Source organism: Eptatretus burgeri, chromosome 14 (assembly GCF_056783735.1).
Source record: "Eptatretus burgeri isolate ZD-2024b chromosome 14, Ebu_testis_v1, whole genome shotgun sequence".
In the NCBI taxonomy this organism is placed as follows: domain Eukaryota; kingdom Metazoa; phylum Chordata; class Myxini; order Myxiniformes; family Myxinidae; genus Eptatretus; species Eptatretus burgeri.
The window spans coordinates 59405218-59425950 of record NC_140974.1 but is presented as its reverse complement, the minus strand read 5'-3'; the positions used below and the strand labels follow the sequence as shown (position 1 = coordinate 59425950).

Below are 20733 nucleotides of genomic sequence, written 5' to 3'. Positions count from 1 at the left end.
GCGTCTCTGTAAATTTCTGGATCACAGCGGGGTCGGAGGCGGGGCTATGCCACCCGATGCTCAGTCATTGGATGGATGAAAAGGGGGCGTGAAGCATTCCTGATCCGATTTTTGAGGTGAAAGGAACGCATTTACAACCCATGGCCCGGCGTGTGGTAGAAAGGTGGAGGTGGTGGGAGTTTGGTTGTTGGCGGGCGTCGTTTGAGAATGGCAGTGAAGCGGTTTGCGGGGTGGAGTTGTGGAGGTAAAGAGGCGAAGGTGGTGGTGTTTGAGTTGTAGTTGCTTGGGAATGATGTTGGTGGTGGCGATTTGGTTGTTGCAGGATGATTGGTCCAAAATAATGATAGAGAAAAGAAAAAGGGCTAACTCAAAGGATCACAGCCCTGTGAACACGGAAATTCCCTTTAAACAACGGTGGGGAAATCTAACTACACAATTAATTTTCGTCATAACTGATCTAATATAAGGTCCTTTATGGTGTATTGTGAATTTACACAGCCGTAACAATATATATATATATATATATATATATATATATATATATATATATATATATATATATATATATATATATATATATTGTGACGTCCATGGGACTTGAACAGTCCCGCCAACGTAGAATGAGCCGAAACGATGGAGGCGGTTTATTTATTTATAACCCAAACATGGCGGTTCTAATCGCTCTACCGCAAACGGGACGAGGAAGGTGGCACGAGTCACTTTTCGCTGAGTTGATGATGTTTATTTGTTTTTATTATTAACCAGAAATAACAAGACTCGGCAAGAAGAGGGATCCGGGGCGATTCGACGGGATGGTGTGGGATCGGGCGTGGGGAAAACACAGACAATTCCAATGAATATACAGATCTCAAACCCTCTAAGGCGCCAAGCACACACACACGCGCACACGCGCACACACACACACACACACACACACACACACACACACACACACACACACACACACACACACATACACATACACACACAACGTAGCTACTTCTGGTGGTCAGGCTGGACCGTGGTGTGGACGCAACTGTCCCTGGATCAGCGTCGGACGAGCTGGCCTTGCTCTCGTCGGGGGGGGGGGGGCAGGAGAAACCGTGGTGCTGTCGACCTCCTGGTCCTGGCCCAAGTCCGCTCACAGCCGCCAGGGAACCAGTTCTGGCGCCAAATTGCGAGCAGGAGAGGGAGGCAGGTCCGCCCGCCGTTCGACCCCGTACTCCGAGTCAGCAGAACCCCAGAGCCAACCAAGGTGAGGCACGAGGCCCTAACAGCTCAGCAAGGCTCCAAGACACGATGAAGAACACGATCCAATCAGCACAACAACAAGTACGCTTCCCGCGCAACAGCCTCCACACCAAAAAAACACGATCTTTTTGTCCCGATCTTCTTCCTCTTCCTTTTCGACCCCGAACAGAACCTTTTTATCCTCCCGTCCTCGTCACTTCCAATCGAGCCGTTTTATTGGCCCACCGCCGTCGCCTTCCGCCAATCGTGATCACGGGGCGGAGCCATCCGCAGCCCTGTCCTGTGACGTCACGGCCAGCCTCCAGGGACTACTAAAAGGGGTTTACGCAGACACACTTACCCTATCCCGTGTCCCTATCTAATTACGTGATAATTATCATTTCCCCCTTGAAGAAATGAACATTTACTAGACAACTTATCACCACTGAATTGCTACTTATTACATTGAGATCCTGGTAAACTCGAACAGCCTGGCATACCTAATTAAACATCCTAATTACCCTTTGAATGCATACCCCCCCCTCAAACGTAACACTGCCCCCTCCTCTGGTACCGCAGCTCCTGCAAGGTATATCACAGGCGCTACCGTACCAGCCTTAACACTTACTGACTCGCACCTAATTAACCTAACGAAATAAAGTAGGAGGGGCAATGGGCAGCGAGTCGCAGCTAACTTACCTATCCTGCTTAATGTACTACCCCCTTATGGCCTTATCCTCGCCTAAACAATCATTCGTTTTTTTTTTTATTTATTTTATTTTATCACATGAGAGCACTGAGCGAAGTTGCACTCCATCTTCTGGATCATCGCTCTTGCCCAGCACTCTTCCAGTGATCTGGGGAGGGGAAACAAAAGGTTCCACAAAAACACAACACTTATACTTTACATTCCTACTCTAAGCCTTAACGACACTATTCACAGGATATTTACACTTGACCGCCTCCCCCAGTGGATGCTAATAGACCCAGCGTTACCTGGGGAGCCAATTTTCAAATTTGCTTGCCCCAAAATTATGCGGACATCATGCCCTTACTGCACATGTCAAGTTGTGCGGGATCGAGTGGGACTCGTACATCTTCACAACACTCACACCATGGTCATCATCACATTTCTAGGTCATGGTCCTCATTTTAATCATGCAGGCTGAATCCCGTCGTGGCCGTGGGGTGGGTTACCACAAGATGATGGGGGCATCTCAGGTGCAACCATGCCCACAGGTAAGCTTTAATCCAACCCGGACGTTTCTCCGCCCCGCTCCCTTTGATTCCCTCCCCCCTGGTAGCCATCAGCTCTAATCCCGTACAACACTCTGGAAGGGGTCTCACTGGCTCCTCTGGCCTTCCTGGGTCGCCAAGGTCCTACCCGCCTTGGTCGCCCAATCAGACCCTCTCCCAGTTGGCTCCAGACACTGTCACCATTAGCCACCAGGGGTGAATCTCCTTGAAGGGGGTCGCAATTCATGCTCACCGTGAGCTTCAGCAATCCCTGTGGACAAGCACATCATCCCCACCCACAAAACCCACATGACTCCCCCACCCCATCGGCCTTACATGTGACACCTGCATTTCTAACACTTCGCCGACCATGACCTTCCCTGTTACCACACCATGTCCAATAAAAAATCAACGTGTGCACCATACATTTCACTTCTTAACTTGAAACAACTCACACAGCACTTCTCACCCGATCCACGCACCAGCCATTGGACAGCCACTCGTGCCCGCTTTGTTTCCAATTACCCACTGTCCCGATTGTCACTCTAAAACCCAGCAGAACTCACAAACCCTCACCAATTTTCCCACAATTCATTTTTTTCCACCAAAGGAGGGCACTTCGCCACAATCTCAGCAGCCGAGCATGGCCGTATATGCTCAGCCCAATCTAGTCTCCCCGACCCCCGACAGTGATCTCTGGACTCGACCTAGGTAAGGACATCTCGGATAGACCTGGCGGTTCAGCAGGAGGATTCACCCTCTCCGAGTCTAAAAGTCCATTGGAGGGTCCCTCCATCGCCGGGTACCGGCAATATCGTTGCATGTGTCCTCTTCGCCCGCACCGGAAACAACTCCCCATAAAAGGCCGCCGTGAGTATCGGTGAAATGTCTCTTCCGGTTCCGGACCCCCTCGGCCATAATCTAATTGCTCTATTGGCTGGGCTGGACCCCGCCGCTTTGGCGCACTAACTACCGGATTACCCTTTATCAAACTTGACAGTTTCTGGCAAATTTCCTGAAACATTTGGGTAATGCCAATTTCTCCCAGCCCCTCTCCTTGATCCTGGATCTCTGCCTGTCGGACCGTCACCGATGGCCTCTCGGGCACCCGACCCGGCCTCCTCCACGAGGCTAGCCTGGCCGCGCACTCAGCCGCTCGGTGAACGGTGGGTGGATCCTGTAGCTCCACTAGCGCTCAAACCTCAGGGTCCGGAAGAGCAGCTAAAAATTTCTCTAGTGCCAGTCTGTCCCACGCCTCCACTGTAAAGTCCCGATACGCGATCCTGACTGATTGGTAAATGTCCTATGCCGCTCCTGCACTGTCTCACCCGGCTTTAATCTGCGGTGCTGGAGCTGGGCCCGCACCAGATCACAGTTTGCCGTGAACCCAAACCGACGGCTCAACGCCTCGCAAATGTGGGAGCTGGTCAACATCCCCTCCGCGATCACGTTTAACACATCTGCGGCTGGTCCCCGCAACGTTGCCACCAAATTCCCTGTATATTCCCGCTCATTCCACCCGTTTAGTCGGGAAATGCACTCAAATTGCGTCAGAAAAGCTTCAACGCTCCCTGACCCATCGAAGTTTACCAGGGGGATCACTTTTACGGTGGCCCGCTTCTCAGTTTCTCCCTTGTCCGAATCCAGACCAGGGATCAAACACCCTTGTGGCTGCGTATCCAATTTCGGAGCCCACTGTGGCCAAAGATGTTTTGTGGTGCGGGTCTCATGGGTCAATTTTGCCTCCTGTTCCAAACGTTGAATGGACCGATTCACCTCTTCCCGCAGAATCTTCTGGGCCCGCACAACCTCCTCCAAGGCTCCGTCGCGAGTTTGTAGCTGCTCCTCAACCAACCCGGACACTCTACTTACAAAAGACGGCTCTCCCAGGCCTTTATCCAAGACTTCATTTTGGCTCATAATTTTATTTTGTTCGTCCAAACGAGCCTCCAATCCTTTTACCTCCTCCGCCAAATTCATCCCTTGCTTCCTCAGCTCTCCCCACTCTTCAACTTGCAGCTGCATACGAGCATCCACACAGGCACGATGACGCTCCAGGCTTTCATCCACTTTATCAACCCGAATGTTCGTTGCATCAATTTTATCTACCATTTTTTTTTCGTATATTTTCCCCCTCCAATGTAATTTCTACCTTTGTTTCCTCCAATCTATCCTCGAATTTGCTTTGTATTTCTCCCAATTTAACATCCACACACTCCTGCATCTCAGTTTTCTTTTTCTCCATCTTTTCCCCCAATTCATCCCTCATTAAATCAATCCGTGCACCCAACTGTTCCCCCATTACCCCCAATCGATCCGCCATCTCTGCCCCCTGTGCCGTCATTTTTGCCCTCTGTATCACGAATTGATTTTCCATTTGTGCCGTCATTTCTGCCCTCTGTGCCCCCTGTGCCGTCATTTTTGCCCCCTGTGCTGTAATTGCACTCATTAAACGTTCCAACATTGTCCAGATCGTCATCGTGCTGGTTTCCGGCGCTGCCGGCTCCGTTACGGGCGATGAAGCACGGTCCACGCTCGGAATGGGGGAGGTTCCAACCCTACCCCCGTCTCTCTTCTTCCCCCGACTCGCTGCCAGACACGTGGCCTTCCTCCTCAAACATCTGCACATCCGCCATGGTGCAGAAGTCCCGTTTGCCGCCAATTAATTTAAATTTGAAAAATCCCGCCAAAACTTTCCTGCGCTCGCGCGCTTTTCTGTAGTAATTTTATATTCCAATTCGTGGCGAGATTTTAATCTTGGTATATTCTCCCGATACCAAATATAATTTAGAGGGGTTCGAACATCCAACACCCTGACACCAATGTGACGTCCACAGGACTTGAACAGTCCCGCCAACGTAGAATGAGCCGAAACGATGGAGGCGGTTTATTTATTTATAACCCAAACATGGCGGTTCTAATCGCTCTACCGCAAACGGGACGAGGAAGGTGGCACGAGTCACTTTTCGCTGAGTTGATGATGTTTATTTGTTTTTATTATTAACCAGAAATAACAAGACTCGGCAAGAAGAGGGATCCGGGGCGATTCGACGGGATGGTGTGGGATCGGGCGTGGGGAAAACACAGACAATTCCAATGAATATACAGATCTCAAACCCTCTAAGGCGCCAAGTACACACACACACACACACAAAACGTAGCTACTTCTGGTGGTCAGGCTGGACCGTGGTGTGGACGCAACTGTCCCTGGATCAGCGTCGGACGAGCTGGCCTTGCTCTCGTCGGGGGGGGGGGGGGGGAGGAGAAACCGTGGTGCTGTCGACCTCCTGGTCCTGGCCCAAGTCCGCTCACAGCCGCCAGTGAACCAGTTCTGGCGCCAAATTGTGAGCAGGAGAGGGAGGCAGGTCCGCCCGCCGTTAGACCCCGTACTCAGTCAGCAGAACCCCAGAGCCAACCAAGGTGAGGCACGAGGCTCAGCAAGGCTCCAAGACACGATGAAGAAGACGATCCAATCAGCACAACAACAAGTACGCTTCCCGCGCAACAGCCTCCACACCAAAAAAACAATCTTTTTGTCCCGATCTTCTTCCTCTTCCTTTTCGACCCCGAACAGAACCTTTTTTATCCTCCCGTCCTCGTCACTTCCAATCGAGCCGTTTTATTGGCCCACCGCCATCGCCTTCCGCCAATCGTGATCACGGGGCGGAGCCATCCGCAGCCCTGTCCTGTGACGTCACGGCCAGCCTCCAGGGACTACTAAAAGGGGTTTACGCAGACACACTTACCCTATCCCGTGTCCCTATCTAATTACGTGACAATTATCATTTCCCCCTTGAAGAAATGAACATTTACTAGACAACTTATCACCACTGAATTGCTACTTATTACATCGAGATCCTGGTAAACTCGAACAGCATGGCATACCTAATTAAACATCCTAATTACCCTTTGAATGCATACCCCCCCCTCAAACGTAACAATATATATATATATATATATATATATATATATATATATATATATATATATATATATATATTTGTTTGTGGATTCGGAAAACTCGCACTCAACATCCAGGTTCCTATCGCTCAGTTATATCAGTAAGTATATATTTTAAAGATCGCCCCCTTTCCCTTGTCTAAGGGGTAAGTAAATGTTCATGCGCTGTGATTTATTTTTATAGTTGATTTTTATTGGAAAACAAATCAGCAATGACAACAGAAACGACCGTTACAACAGTTCTGCAGAGAACAAGGACAACCCTCTGCTCCGGATTCTCCGCAGGCCGAGTGGGGGAGTGGTCGAGCCGGCGGGGGCGCATAAAAGGGGAGGCAGAAGCTGGTCGAGGCAACTCCAGACGAAGGGGCATCTCCTGACCTGGAAATCTCATCTTGCTGGAGCACTAGTCTCAGGGAGCCTGTCTGGCCGGTCTTGGTCGACGTTGTCGTTGTCCTTGTCCTCCTCACCACGACGGAGAGCTCGAGCGACGCCAGTCCCCGCAGGAACCACAAGGGTCGCCCGCCAGTGTCCGGGTTTGGCTCGCCTCTCGCCGGACCGACCAGCTTGAAGACCGCACGAGGCAGACAGGTCCAAGATAGGTCTCAAGAAAGACAATTTGGTCCGGTCATCTTTTGGGTGTGTGTGTGCGTGTGTGTCTGTAGGCCCGTCTGCCAAGTAGTAAATCGTATAAGTGCTTTTGCTGTATATACCTTGCATACGTGCTTATTAATACTCGGTTTAGTTCTGCTTCTTGCGTGCTTCCCGAGTTTCCCCCCATTATTGTATAAATAAACCCCGATTGTTCAATGTTTCAGCTCGTTCGTGTCCATTATTTCATTGGCTTCGCGTGCTGCGTGTTGGGAATTAGCTGGCCCTTGCCGTTGTAACGAGATATTCGGACCGACGGAACTCGGCGATCAAACCGCTCGGATCGCACATGGAACGAGCACGCTGAGCAGCTCGTTCCATACGGATGCCGTCGAGGGTGTGAAGACTCGGTAATTCGCCACGTGGTCTCTAAGTATTTTGAAAATTGGCGAATAACCCTGTACCACGTGGTGGAAATATTGACCCTTCACGTTCCAAAAAAGGACCCGTACTTCCCAGAGTTTTCCGAAGAAGTACGATCTGAATTCTGGGCGATCGGTCGAGCCGACTCTGCAGCTCCATCTCACGGTCGTGCTCGCGGCCGACATCTGGCCCCGCAACAATATATATGCGTTTGTGTGTGTACATAGGTAGTGGACAAAAAAAAATTTAAACATCAATGTAAAGTCACTAAATCGGGCGTTGGCCACCACGTGCAGGCAGTACGGCCTGTATGCGCTGTGGCATAGAGTCCACCAGCATCTGGAATTCTGCAGGAGGGATGAGGCTCCATGATTCCACAATAAAGCCAATCAACTCGTGCTTGTTTGATGGAGGAAAACGCTGTCTCAGGTGTCACTCCAGAATATCCCATAAATGCTCAATTGGGTTCAGATATGGTGAGTGAGAAGGCTATGACCTATGGATAACATCATTGTCATGCTCATTAAACCATTGGGTTGACCACACATGCTCTGTGGATGGGGGCATTAGTGGGGGTGGGGGTTGGAGTGAGAGGGGTCTCCTCTTGCAGCCATGCTCGCCATAATAATATGCAACCAGACCTGTGCAGCATTTTTATACCTGACCCTAAGCATGCTAGGATTTATTTGCTTAACTTACAAATGGGCCTCACCTGTGTTGAAGCTGTTGCTTCGTGTCCCTTATTTACCCAGGTGTTTCCATTTTTGTTATCCACTAACTGAATATCGATTGTATATAAAACTGAAAAACATGGGTGGACAGTGAACCCTCGTCGAGGTGAAAGGCCCTGTCACACCTTGACGTTTTAGCCAGCGTATGCCGACGTATTAAAAATTTGGCGAATACGCTGGCACACGTCGAATACGTTATGGGTAAGTTTTGTATACGTTAAGAGCACGCTGGCATGCGTCGGAGTACGCTGAGCTCGTTGACAAATTTTAAGCATGCTCAAAATTTTCCGACGTGCTCGGCGTATGACTCGCACGTTCCGCACTTTCTGGCCATAAATTGTAGGCACGTTATGCGATCGTTGACACACGTCGACACACGTTACTTGTAAGTTACTAATAAGTTGAAACACGTCGAGGTAATGTTTAGCGTACCCATAACTTATTTCTAACCAATGAGTAACGTACTTTGAACCTATGTGTAACATATCTCCAATGCATATTGACGTATGTAGACGTATTTGTCGTCTTTCGGACGACCACAGAATTTACTGTACGGGGTGGGGGGGGGTGGTCTCGGTTCCCAAAACCATCACAATATATAGCATAATATTTCAAAACGACATCCATTTCGGAAAAAAAAAACAAAAAACTTTGGACCTCTATCTCTGAAACTGCACCAAGGGAAAAAATTGAAACCTGGCACACAGCAAGTACTCCTCATGGGGAATTGGTGTGAATTTTTATGACGTCATTTGTGCCTTCGTTATGACGTCATAATTGCATATATAGAACGCTACATCTGATCAGTGAACATTTTTGAGCATCAGAGGGATAAAATGGTTCACAGAAAAAAGTTTTATGACGTCATCAGTCACGTGATTCAGCAGCCATATTGGTTTTTTTGTTTGTGTGTTTGTTTTTTTTAAACCTTCAAAAATGTTATTTTTGAAGTGTCTAAACAGATGGAGCCGAAACTTTACACGTGTGACTGCCTATCTATGAGGAACAAAGGGTTCACACATATTGTGTCATCAGTCACATGGTTTGGCAGTCATATTGGATTTACCCTAAAACCTATAAAAAAAAATTCCCCAAAACGGCTGGACAGGTCGAGGGGAAACTTCACACAAATGCTCCCCAAGCCTTGGGTGTACAGGTTTAAGGAATAATTGATTGGTCACATGGTTAGGCAGCCATGTTGGATTGAAGAAAAATATTAAATAATGCTTTCTCTGGAGCGACTTTATCAATCGACGTGAAACTTCAAAATTATGATCTCGTCGTGATTTGATGAGGAATATATGTTTTAAATTTCAACTTTTGAACATCGGACGCATGGTCTGGCAGCCAGAACATTTAATTTCTTGATCTAGGTTCTTTTTGTTTTTTGATTTTGTTTTTTTTTCCTTTTTTGTGTAAGGCTCACTTGGCTGTGCCTGGATTGGTTTGAGGGTAGAGGAGTAGCAGCTGAAATGTGAATGCTATCCAGGTTCCTCCTGATGACTGCATCTTTGCTTTTCGCTTGTTCAGGTTCTTCATGATTACTCCAATGCAGGACTTTACCTATTTGGTCTTCCATTTGATTTGAATTGAATTTATTTTAATCCCATTCTGAATTCAGTTGAATAATAATAAACATCATGGGTCAAGGTCAGGTGTCCAATCAAAGCTTGACGTGTTGGTACCCGGTCATCACTGCCAGCAGTTATAAAGTGCCAGTTCTAGTTGTCTCTTATTAATTACGTAATGCATCAGTACACAAACACCACACAAAACAAGTCCTGGTGAGGGTCTGCAATCTCTGATTGCTCTTTTTCTTGTTTATATTGTGTTTTGATGTTTCTATGCTGAAATGTTCTTTTCCTTGAAAAATTGCTTTCGGTCTGTATCTTCATATGACGAGTTGATATCTCATTTTCATTGCTTTATTTTCAGTATTGGAGAAGGGTGTTGTGAAAGCGCTTCTCAAGCTCGATGATTTTCTGAACACGCCATTGCCCGACGAGATCGACGAAAATTCCGACGAAGATCCTGGGCCCTCAACCCGGCGCTACCTCGATGGAGAGGAGCTCACGCTTGCTGATTGCAATCTGTTGCCCAAGCTACACATTGTCAAGGTGACATTTTCTGCCACATTGTCATTCCTCTCTCTCCCCCTTCAAGATATTTCAGGTCTTTCGGAAACCTTCCGGATTGTGACGGAATAACCGTGATTCTGTTTTGATCCAATATTTTTATGACTCCGCTGCAGGTTGTCTGTAGGAAATTCCGTGGGTTCAACATTCCAGAGGAGCTGACTGGCGTTTGGCGCTACCTACAGAATGCTTACAAACGTGAAGAGTTTGCCAACACATGTCCCTCTGAGCGGGAGATCGAGCTTGCCTATGAAACTGTGGCAAGACCACTGAAATGAATCAGTAGCTCTCCTCGCACCATTCTTCCGCTCCTGAACGGTGCAAAGATTTTGATTTTGTTTTGATCTGTGTCTTTGTCTGTATTCTCTGAGCTCTGTTTACCTTTTGACCCCTCCACCCTCTCACTCACCTCATCATGGGTCTGCGTCCTCGTTAATTTTTTTTTTTTCTGGCTGCTCCACTATTTCACCTCATCTCCGTTGCTCCTCATCTCCGCTGCTCAATTGTCATGAAGCAGTGTTTCAGTCTTCCTCTCCTGCTCGTGGAAAGCAAAGTGTTTGTTGGGAATGCCATAATTGCACACTACTTCCACAGCAGTCGTACATTCTCTCTGTGTTCCTGGGGTGTATGAGTGGGATATTCAAAATCCTGAATTGGTGTTTTTTGTTTGTTTGTTTGTTTGTTTTTGACGAGTTCACGATTTATCGCTTGGCACAATGACGAGCTTTCTCTTCCAATGAAAACGTGTCCGTTGTATTTACCAAGACTGTTTGCAAGTCTCCTATTATTGGTTAAGCTATACATGCCAGACGGGTAACATTTTGTTTGTATAATCTGGGTAATTGAAGTTACCGGCGTATAGCTGGAGTTCAACATTTATTGGAGGGGGGTGGGGGAACAAACGTTACTTCCGCATGACACATTGCTGTCACATGGTCATGACGCTTTCTTGCCAGGGCTTCCGTGTTGCTGACAGTCATGAATATTCAGTCTGAAGGATGACCAGCATGCAAAGTCTTCCTTCGGTCGAAGTTGGCATTTACTTACCCTTCCAATCCTTGCACCACGATTAAGAGTTTCAGGTATTTCAGATAAACGGGGACCACAGCGGCAATGCCAGCACGAGGGAGTGGAAGGGGGTAGGGAGTGGGGGAGGGGGCGGTGGGTCCATGAAAAGAGCTTTCGCAAAACTTTGCTTCTGAACTCCTCACCAACTCTCACATTCTGACTTTCTACTTCAGCAATCCAAACAGATTTCCAATAATAAGGAGAAAGTTCATTGACCAGTTGGATTGGCTATCAGACTGTGGAATTTCTGCACGTGAAGGTGACTTGTAGTTCCTGATCGTTGACCAGATGTTCTCTGTGAGAAAGCTTTCTCCGTGGTATTATTCTTGCTCCTGTTGTTTGTGCAGGTTTCCGGTCTTTTAACGTACAGTAAGTGGTCTCGACGACGGATGTCTTCCCTTCTAAGTAACAGACGAGTTTATTTTCGATCTCGATTTTGGAACGTCTTGACTTCATGCCGCTACAAAGCTCTGACTCTGTTTCGTCAAACGGCACTCTTGATTCTGTAACCTTTAAAAAAGTTTAGGACATTCCCATGATTAATATACCAATATGGACTCCTCTTTGCCTGCCATGTATGTAACCTTTCCTTCTGTGTATTATCTTCCTCTTCGGAGGTGGAGGTGTGGGGGGGTGGGAATCGGAATCGGAATTTTTTTTTTAAGGAATAGTTTCTCAGTTTCCTTTCCCATTAAAGTCGTGAAATGATTCCAGTGAACAGACTATTTACTGCTGGTTTCAGATCCAAGTTCATGTTTAATTGCTTTTTATAAATATCTATATATATATATATACACACATCTGCTTCGTGCACGACAGCAGAGTGTCGAGTGAAAGTTTCGCATTTTTGTTTATTTTAGAGTTCCCATTATAGATTGTAAATTAATTTGATTTAGTGTGTTGTTTGTTGCCTTTTTTTTGGGGGGGGGGGGGGGTTGGTAGGAGTGGTCGTTTCTCAGGCAACCTGTGGCCTAACTTGGTGCACTTGCCACAGAGCCAGAAGCTTCACATTTTGATCACGTCCCTGTCCATTGCATGTGATATCTGCATAACCTCGTCCGAGATTCTCAAGTAAGACCTGGGTTTTGGACGGCGCAATCCATTCAGTACTAACGAACCTTGCGATCACCTCCGTGGTCCGTTTAAACACCGCACAGCAGACACCTTCTTTCGAGTTTGTTTTGAATGGCATCGAATTTAGACGAATCAAATTATCAGACGAGGCCAACCGCCGTTATCTCGACGATCCTGCTCGGTAAGTTAGCCATTCACTTCGTTTCAGTGTGTGGAACTTGGTTACCAATTACAGTGTCTCCTGTAACAAAGAAATGGCACAAACAAGCACATTCTGTTCACCTGAGTTTTAGACCGCAGTCATAAACTCAGATCGGTAATATCATCAACTGGATAATTACAATGCGATGTTTTTTGGACCGGATCATGCTGTCGGTTCCTCGTCCGCCATGCCTTCGCAGTGCAACGCGAGGGGTTGAGGTTCGACTGATTTTTGCCTTTCACGCTTGATTTACCCTCCGAATGGAAGGAGCAACAAGCATTTGTGCTTATGAGCTTTATTTTTATCTGAACTTGTGGCCAAATAAAGGTTTATGTTGTTCACTACTTCGCTGTCTGTCTGAATTGGTTTGCTTGTTGGATGTCGCTCTGGCTTCTCATGAAACGATTTGCTCTTGCACTCAAACTAGTTTATGGAAGTTAGGATTACTTGGTTATTTTGATGTTTTAGTATAATGTAATATTTTGTTGCAGTAGCATGAGCATGCCATTTTCATACATGATGCTTCATAGTGTTACCTTGGTGACCAACTTAAATTGGCATTCCGAAATAAGATCACAGTTGGACTCGAATCCTGAATTTGGAGATCTCGAGGCTATAGCAAGCTATTTCTCTGAGTACTCAGTGGTATAATTGATGGTTAATAACCACACTATAAGCTTGAAACCACTTTTAGCCAGGAAGCAAGGAGTTTACGAGCATTGAAGTGAAGAATTGAGCAGCAGTTTGGTTTTTGTTTTTTAAGACATGAAAATTGATATACTCAGATCTACCTACCAATTTTATTAGCCCAGTTATGATTATCTGTAATCAAGCACCAGTACCTCAAATCTTTGGTAAAGCAATGTCGAAACCGTGTATAGTCTAAAAAGAGAGAAGGGTCGTATGCCTATTCTGTTATGTATTATAGAGCATCATCTGATGTCTTTTGGGGCGTGTGATCGGGTTTGGATGGACCCCCATCACCCCCACATCCCTCCCAATATTGATTATGACAGAGATTTCGTTTCCAGCGATTTACATGCTCGACGAAGAGGCAGCTCGTGATCCAGATTCCTTTTTTCCCCATCGTTTGATTCCATGGCTTGCTTGCACCAGGATGGCAGTTTTGAAGAGCAGCAATAATCAAGATGGCTAAAAGGTGAGCTCAAACTCCAGGCCATCGTATGAATGATGGTCCGTTCGATGAACGAGCTAAGGAGTGTTTCATTTTGTAATGATGGTGTTAAATGAAATTGAAAAGTAGTTCATCGTTGGTGCAAAATGCAATGTAAGTGTTGGAGGATATGCCTATTGTTAAAACAAAAATGGTTGGGGCGAGCGTGTTGGAGACTAAAGGATTTAGAGTTGAATTGACTTTCTGCCGCTTTGTGGGGAAATGCTGAAATCCAGTTTGAGTGACTGCTCGGATTTGGAACAAAGAAGATTTTTTTTGGAAGAGGAAGATTTTGAGCATTTGGATTCGGATTCAATAGCAAAGCACTGACTTCCTCTTCCACAAAGGCCGAATGACATGGCTGGTGCTTTGAAGAGCAAAGGGGACGTTGACATGTTCCCGATCGGTCGGGAGGCAGCGGTCTTGCAAAGTGGAGCAATCTTTTAAAAATTTTGGTGGAGAATATGAGGTGTCCCATGGGTCACGATGCGAAGGTTGGTGTTGTGCGGAGCTTCCTGATTTTATACATATGCCTTTAGCAGTCCTGCTCACGGATTATTGTCACCTTTTTTGAGTTAAGATCCGAATTGGTCAAACAACTCTATCCCAGGGATCTGGGGATGTGCATCACATCTTCAGAATGATGATGGTTTCGTTGCCTGAAGACGACAAGTTTAACTTACCCCAAAAGCATCTGAACGATGACGCGTTTCAAGGTGAAGACCGATGGAAGTACATTTATATGCATTCGTAAAGCTCTTTATTCATGATTTGCTATCCTTCTGGAGGTATTTTCTTCTATGATTTCAGATATGACCTCTCATTACTCATCTCGTACTTGCTCAAGGGAAATGCTTCTTCTACCCAGCAAAGATGCCATTGAATTGCTTGCAGCATTGAAGCAGATTACCAACATCAAGCATCACTTGTAAGTATGGCCTACAATCATGGTGCTTGTTTGATTCCAGGACTGAGATACGTGCATCACTGGCAGTTGTGATGGATGGAGCAGTTCTTCATGTGAACTTTCCGAGGATGCCACCATGGAGTCCACAGCAGCAATCCAGCATGAAGGTCGACCATAACCTGCGGTATGGCCTGTGGTTGCAATGAACCAAGTCGTGGAAGATCTTGCATCCGCAAATCACAAAAAAATTGTTTGGAAAATGAGGAGGAGGGATGGAAGGGGGCAATGGTCACATGATACAAGGTCCTGGGCAACACTGAAGATCATTCACAATTTCTTTTATTTTTTTTTCATTATTAGGTGGGAGAAGGGGAGGTACAGGCATAAACCTTGTGTCCAAATGCCTTCTCCAATGCAGCTGATAATCCTTTTTTAATATTTTCCCCCCACCCACCCCAAGTCAACAAACACTAAGTGGTAACATGAGCTCAACCATTATTTGCTCAAAAAAAACACAGCACATATTGTGCAGGTTTGATTGGTTGCTTCACCAGGTTTCATATTCTTATGCAATTTTTAAGATTGACTGTAGTCTTCAGCTATACAAACAGGGACATGTGATCAATGGTGTGTTATGTGTGCAAATATATATTGCCAAGTCTCATGCACATATTGTAACTGATTAAAATGGGTTGGCAGGATGGCCTCAACCTTGAGGTTTGCACACTCACCTCCAATCTGTCTCGCATGGGTTCGAATTTTAACCCAGCTATAAACTATCATGCTGGTGTTTCACAAGCAGGTTGGCTCGTGTGCCATCCTTCGGATGGACGTTAAACTGGGCGTCCTATCTGCCGGCATTAGCTGGTGGATGTTAAAGATCCCACAATGCCCTTGGCAAAGAGTCGGTGAGCTATTGCTGGCACCATGAACAAATTCCTATTCCAACCAGCAGAGGGCACTGAATCAGCAGCGCAGTCTCAGCTACTGATGCTACCCTGCAGCCTTGTGCTGCATAAGATAAACAGCAGCCAATTAAATTGAGGCATCTTTCAACTTCTCCCCTTCCATATTTTCAAATAGCACCCCAGTCAACTCTATTTGTGAAGGCTGAATGCCAGTTCTGTTTACTTCTAAATCTTGTCCCCCAATCCCACTCTCAGTACCCATCCTTACCTATCCCACCCAACTGCTGCTGGACTCTGTCTTTTGCACCTGAGAATGTGAAGGCTCTTTCAACCCTTGACTGACTGGTGCTGGACTGGACGACATCGGGTCACGTGTCCCAAAAACCGGCTCTTACACATCGTCTCTCTGCCATTTTCACCGTCAGTTGAGCTAGATCATCTTCCATCTGCTTGAAAATCTACCATCACTGCATTACATAAAGATGGCACAAAAACTGATCCCCTTACCTCCAGATCCCCCTAACTTACTTCCAATGAGCAAGGTCATGGAATCCATCATCACAGTTGCTATGAAATCCTTCCTTTTCTCCATCATCCCTGTACTCATTTAACCAAATTTCTCTAGTTTGTCCTTCAACCCTTCTGTTGGTCTCCACACACACACACACACACACACACACACACACACACACACACACACACACACACACACACACACACACACACACACACACACACACACACACACACACACACACACACACACACACACACACACACACACACACACACACACACACACACACACACACACACACACACACACACACACACACACACACACACACACACACACACACACACACACACACACACACACACACACACACACACACACACACACACACACACACACACACACACACACACACACACACACACACACACACACACACACACACACACACACACACACACACACCAATGTTCCATCTCTTCCAGTAGCTTTAACTCTACAAAAAAAAGCTTTAATTCCACCAAAAAAAGCTTTAATCTGCAATTCTCCAATTGTTTGTTGGGATCAGTGGTTAAATCGGAATATTTCACCTGCATTTTCCCATCAAAGCCACTGATCAAAGAAAAGTTCAACAGCATTGCTCAAAATTGCAGAACTCATGTTTGAGCTATTTGATCTGGGTTTGATTCTTCACCCAAATATAAACATCCTCATGCTTGGGAGGGTGTAGCCTGGTGTTGGCGCAGTGGTTAGGGCAGCGGCTTGGGACCCAAAAGGTCCTGAGTTCAAGTCCCGTTGGGCCACTGAATTTATATATATCTAAATTGTGTATGTATATACATATACATATACATATATATATGTATATACATATATATATATATTATACACATAATGTATGTGTATAAACATATACTGCATGTATGTATATATACCAAGTCATATAACACCAGGGGGTTGACTCAGCCTGTCATCCTTCCGAGGTCGGCGAAATGAGTACCAGTGTACTGGACCCGGTGTATGCCCCAGTTAGAATAGGTGTACCATATCCCTGTGTGTCGAAAGAGGCGACCAGGGTTGCTTCAGGAAGGGCATCTGGCGTAAAAACCAATGCCAAATCATGCGGACAACAAAACGAATTTCCATACCAGATCGGTCGAGGCCCGGGTTACCAACGTCCGCCACCGATACCGGTGGTCAGCAGGGTACCAGTGGAAATTGTGCTACTGCTGGGCGAAGGAGAAGGAGATGGGGAAGGTGAGTCCGGAGGCAGTGGGAGAGGGGGAAGGGTAGAAGTGTGGAGGTGAGAGTTGGAACTCTGAATGTTGGGATGATGACTGGCAAAGGGCGAGAGTTGGTTGATATGATTGAGAGAAGAAAGATGGACATACTGTGTGTACAAGAGACCAAGTGGATGGGGAGTAAGGCGAGGAGCATTGGAGGTGGTTTCAAACTGTTCTACCATGGTGTGGATGGGAGGAGAAATGGTGTTGGGGTAATCCTGAAGGAAGATTATGTCGAGGATACTGGAGGTAAGGAGAGTGTCTGACCGAGTGATGAGTGTGAAGTTGGAAATTGAAGGGGTGATGATGAATGTCATCAGTGCATATGCCCCACATATGGGGTGTGAAATGGAGTATAAAGAAGATTTCTGGAGTGAGTTAGATGAAGTGGTTGAGAGTGTATCCAAGGATGGAGTGGTGATTGGGGCATGTTGGGGAAGGGAATAAAAAGGATGAGGAGGTGATGGGTAGGTACGGTCTCAACAAGAGAAATGTGGAAGGGCAAATGGTGGTAGAGTTTGCAAAAAGAATGGAAATGGCAGTGGTAAATACGTATTTCAAGGAGGAACACAGGGTGACATACAAGAGTGGAGGAAAGTGCACACAGGTGGATTACATCTAAAGAAGGAGATGCAACCTGAAAGAGATTAGAGACTGTAAGGTGGTGGCAGGGGAGAGTATCTCGACAGCATTGATTGGTGGTCTGCAGGATGATTTTGCAGGTGAGGTTGAGGAAGAGAGTGAGGGATGAACCAAGGACCAGATAGTGGAAGCTGAAGGAGGAAGACTGTTGCGTGGAATTTAGGGAGGAGGCGAGACAGGTGTTGGATGGTGGTAAAGATGGGTGGGATGATTGGGCAACTGCAGCAGAAGTGGTGAGGGAGATAGCTAGGAAGGTACTGGGTGTGATATCTGGACAGAGGAAGGAAGATAAGGAGACTTGGTGGTGGAACGAGGAAGTACAAGGAAGAAGGGGTTGGCGAAAAAGAAGTGGGATAGTCAGAGAGATGAAGAAAGCAGGCAGGAGTACAAGGAGTGGCGGCGAAAGGCAAAGAGAGGTGGCAAAGGCTAAGAAAAAGGCATATGGCGAGCTGTATGAGAAGTTGGATACAAAGGAAGGGGAAAAGGATTTATACCGATTGGCAGACAGAGGGACCGAGCTGGGAAGGATGTGCTGCAGGTTAGGGTGATAAAGGACGCAAATGAGAATGTGCTGACGAGCGAGGAGAGTGTGTTGAGAAGGTGGATGGGGTACTTTGAGGAGTTGATGAATGAAGAAAATGAGAGAGAGAGAAGGTTGGAAGAGGTGGAGATAGTGAATCTGGAAGTGGGGTGGATCAGTAAGGATGAAGTGAGGACTGCTATGAAGAGGATGAAAAGTGGAAAGGTGGTTGGCCCAGATGATATACCAGTGGAGGCATGGAAGTGTTTAGGAGAAATGGCAGTGGGGTTGTTAACCAGATTGTTTAATAAAGTCTTGGAAAGTGAGAGAATGCTGGAGGAGTGGAGATTAAGTGTACTGGTTCCGATTTTCAAGAACAAGGGTGATGTGCAGAGCTGTGGAAATTTCAGAGGGATAAAGTTGTTAAGCCACACCATGAAGTTGTGGGAAAGAGTAGTGGAAGCTCGGTTGAGAGGAGAGGTGACGATCTGTGAGCAGCAATATGGGTTTATGCCAGGAAAGAGCACCACTGATGTGATGTTTGCTTTGAGAATGTTGATGGAGAAGTATAGGGAAGGCCAGAAAGAGTTACATTGTGTGTTTGTGGATTTAGAGAAAGCTTATGATAGGGTGCCAAGAGAGGAGTTGTGGTATTGTATGAGGAAGTCGGGAGTGGTGGAGAAGTATGTGAGGATCGTGCAGGATATGTATGAGGACAGTGTGACAGCGGTGAGGTGTGCGGTAGGAATGACGGACCGGTTTAAGGTTAAAGTGGGATTGCACCAAGGATCAACGCTGAGCCCTTTCCTGTTTGCAATGGTGATGGACAGGTTGATGGACGAGATCAGACTGAAGTCTCCATGGACCATGATGTTCGCGGATGACATCATGATCTGAGGAGAGAGTAGGGAGCAGGCTGAGGCGAGCCTCGAGAGGTGGAGGTACACACTGGAGAAAAGGGGAATGATAGTCAGTCGGAGTAAGACGGAGTACATGTGCGTAAATGAGAGGGAGGGTGGTGGTATGGTGCGGTTGCAAGGAGTTGAGGTGGGGAAGGTGGATGGGTTTAAATACTTGGGATCAACTGTCCAAAGTTATGGAGAGTGTGGTAGAGAAGTGAAAAAGAGAGGGCAGGCAGGATGGAGTGGGTGGGGAAGAGTTGTAGGAGTGATTTGTGACAAGGGTCGCTGCAAGAGTGAAGGGGAAAGTATATAAGACGGTAGTGAGACCAGCTATGTTGTATGGTTTGGAGGCGGTGGCACTAATAAAAACAGGAAGCGGAGCTGGAGGTGGCACAGTTAAAGATGCTGCGATTCTCGTTGGGAGTGACGAGGATGGACAGGATAAGGAATGAGTATATTCGAGGGACAACGCAGGTTGGACGGTTTGGAGACAAAGTGAGAGAGGTGAGATTGAGATGGTTTGGATATGTCCACAGGAGGGAAGCGGAGTATATCGGGAGAAGGATGCTAAGGATAGAGCCGCCCGGCAGGAGGAGAAGAGGAAGGCCAAAGAAGAGGTTCATGGATGCGGTGAGGGTGGACATGCGGGCGGTTGGAGCGTAATGGAGACGGTTGATCCGCTGTGGCGACCCCTAACGGGAGCAGCCGAAAGAAGAAGATGCTTGGGAGGGTGTGTTGCAATCCAGTACATTGTCCTTGGGAGTGATATAAAACCACATGGTGCATCTTCTGTCATATGTTATAACTGGAAGGGCACTCGGCAGAGCGCAAACCTCTGCCATTCAGTGTCTTATCCACGAGAACATATCGGGTCCAATACATTTTTAAGATATCATGCTATATATCGTTTTTGGCCCAATCTCAATGGTGAAGAATTACTTTATAGTTTATTGATTAAATAATTATTGTATCCAGATTCAGATCTTCACCAAAATCGAATCAATTTGTCATGGTCACACCCAACCTGTCCACAACTCTGAGATATCCTGCACACTAAAAACACAGAAAGGGGTGAAAAACATAACTTACTTCACCTGTGGTGGTGGAGGTAAAAATAGGGGCAATACCTTTGGGTGCACACCTGGAGAAATAATGATACTGAGGAAGTCAACATGAAACAGAATCAGCAAAATGTATGAATGAACCAATGTTCCAGCAAATACCTATTTGGTA

At 46.6% G+C, this 20733-nt stretch overlaps 1 protein-coding gene across 1 annotated transcript in view; it reads left to right on the top strand.

The window, feature by feature from the left end:
• LOC147013343 (chloride intracellular channel protein 4-like) overlaps window positions 1–12991 on the top strand; it is a 79095-nt gene extending 66104 nt beyond the window's left edge. Inside the window, exons 6-7 of the mRNA XM_085855082.1 lie at window positions 10104–10285; window positions 10420–12991. Of these exons, the coding sequence (XP_085711208.1) occupies window positions 10104–10285; window positions 10420–10581 (344 nt within the window). The 3' untranslated portion in view covers window positions 10582–12991. The remainder of the gene's footprint in view (window positions 1–10103; window positions 10286–10419) is intronic.
• Window positions 12992–20733: the final 7742 nt, after the last annotated feature.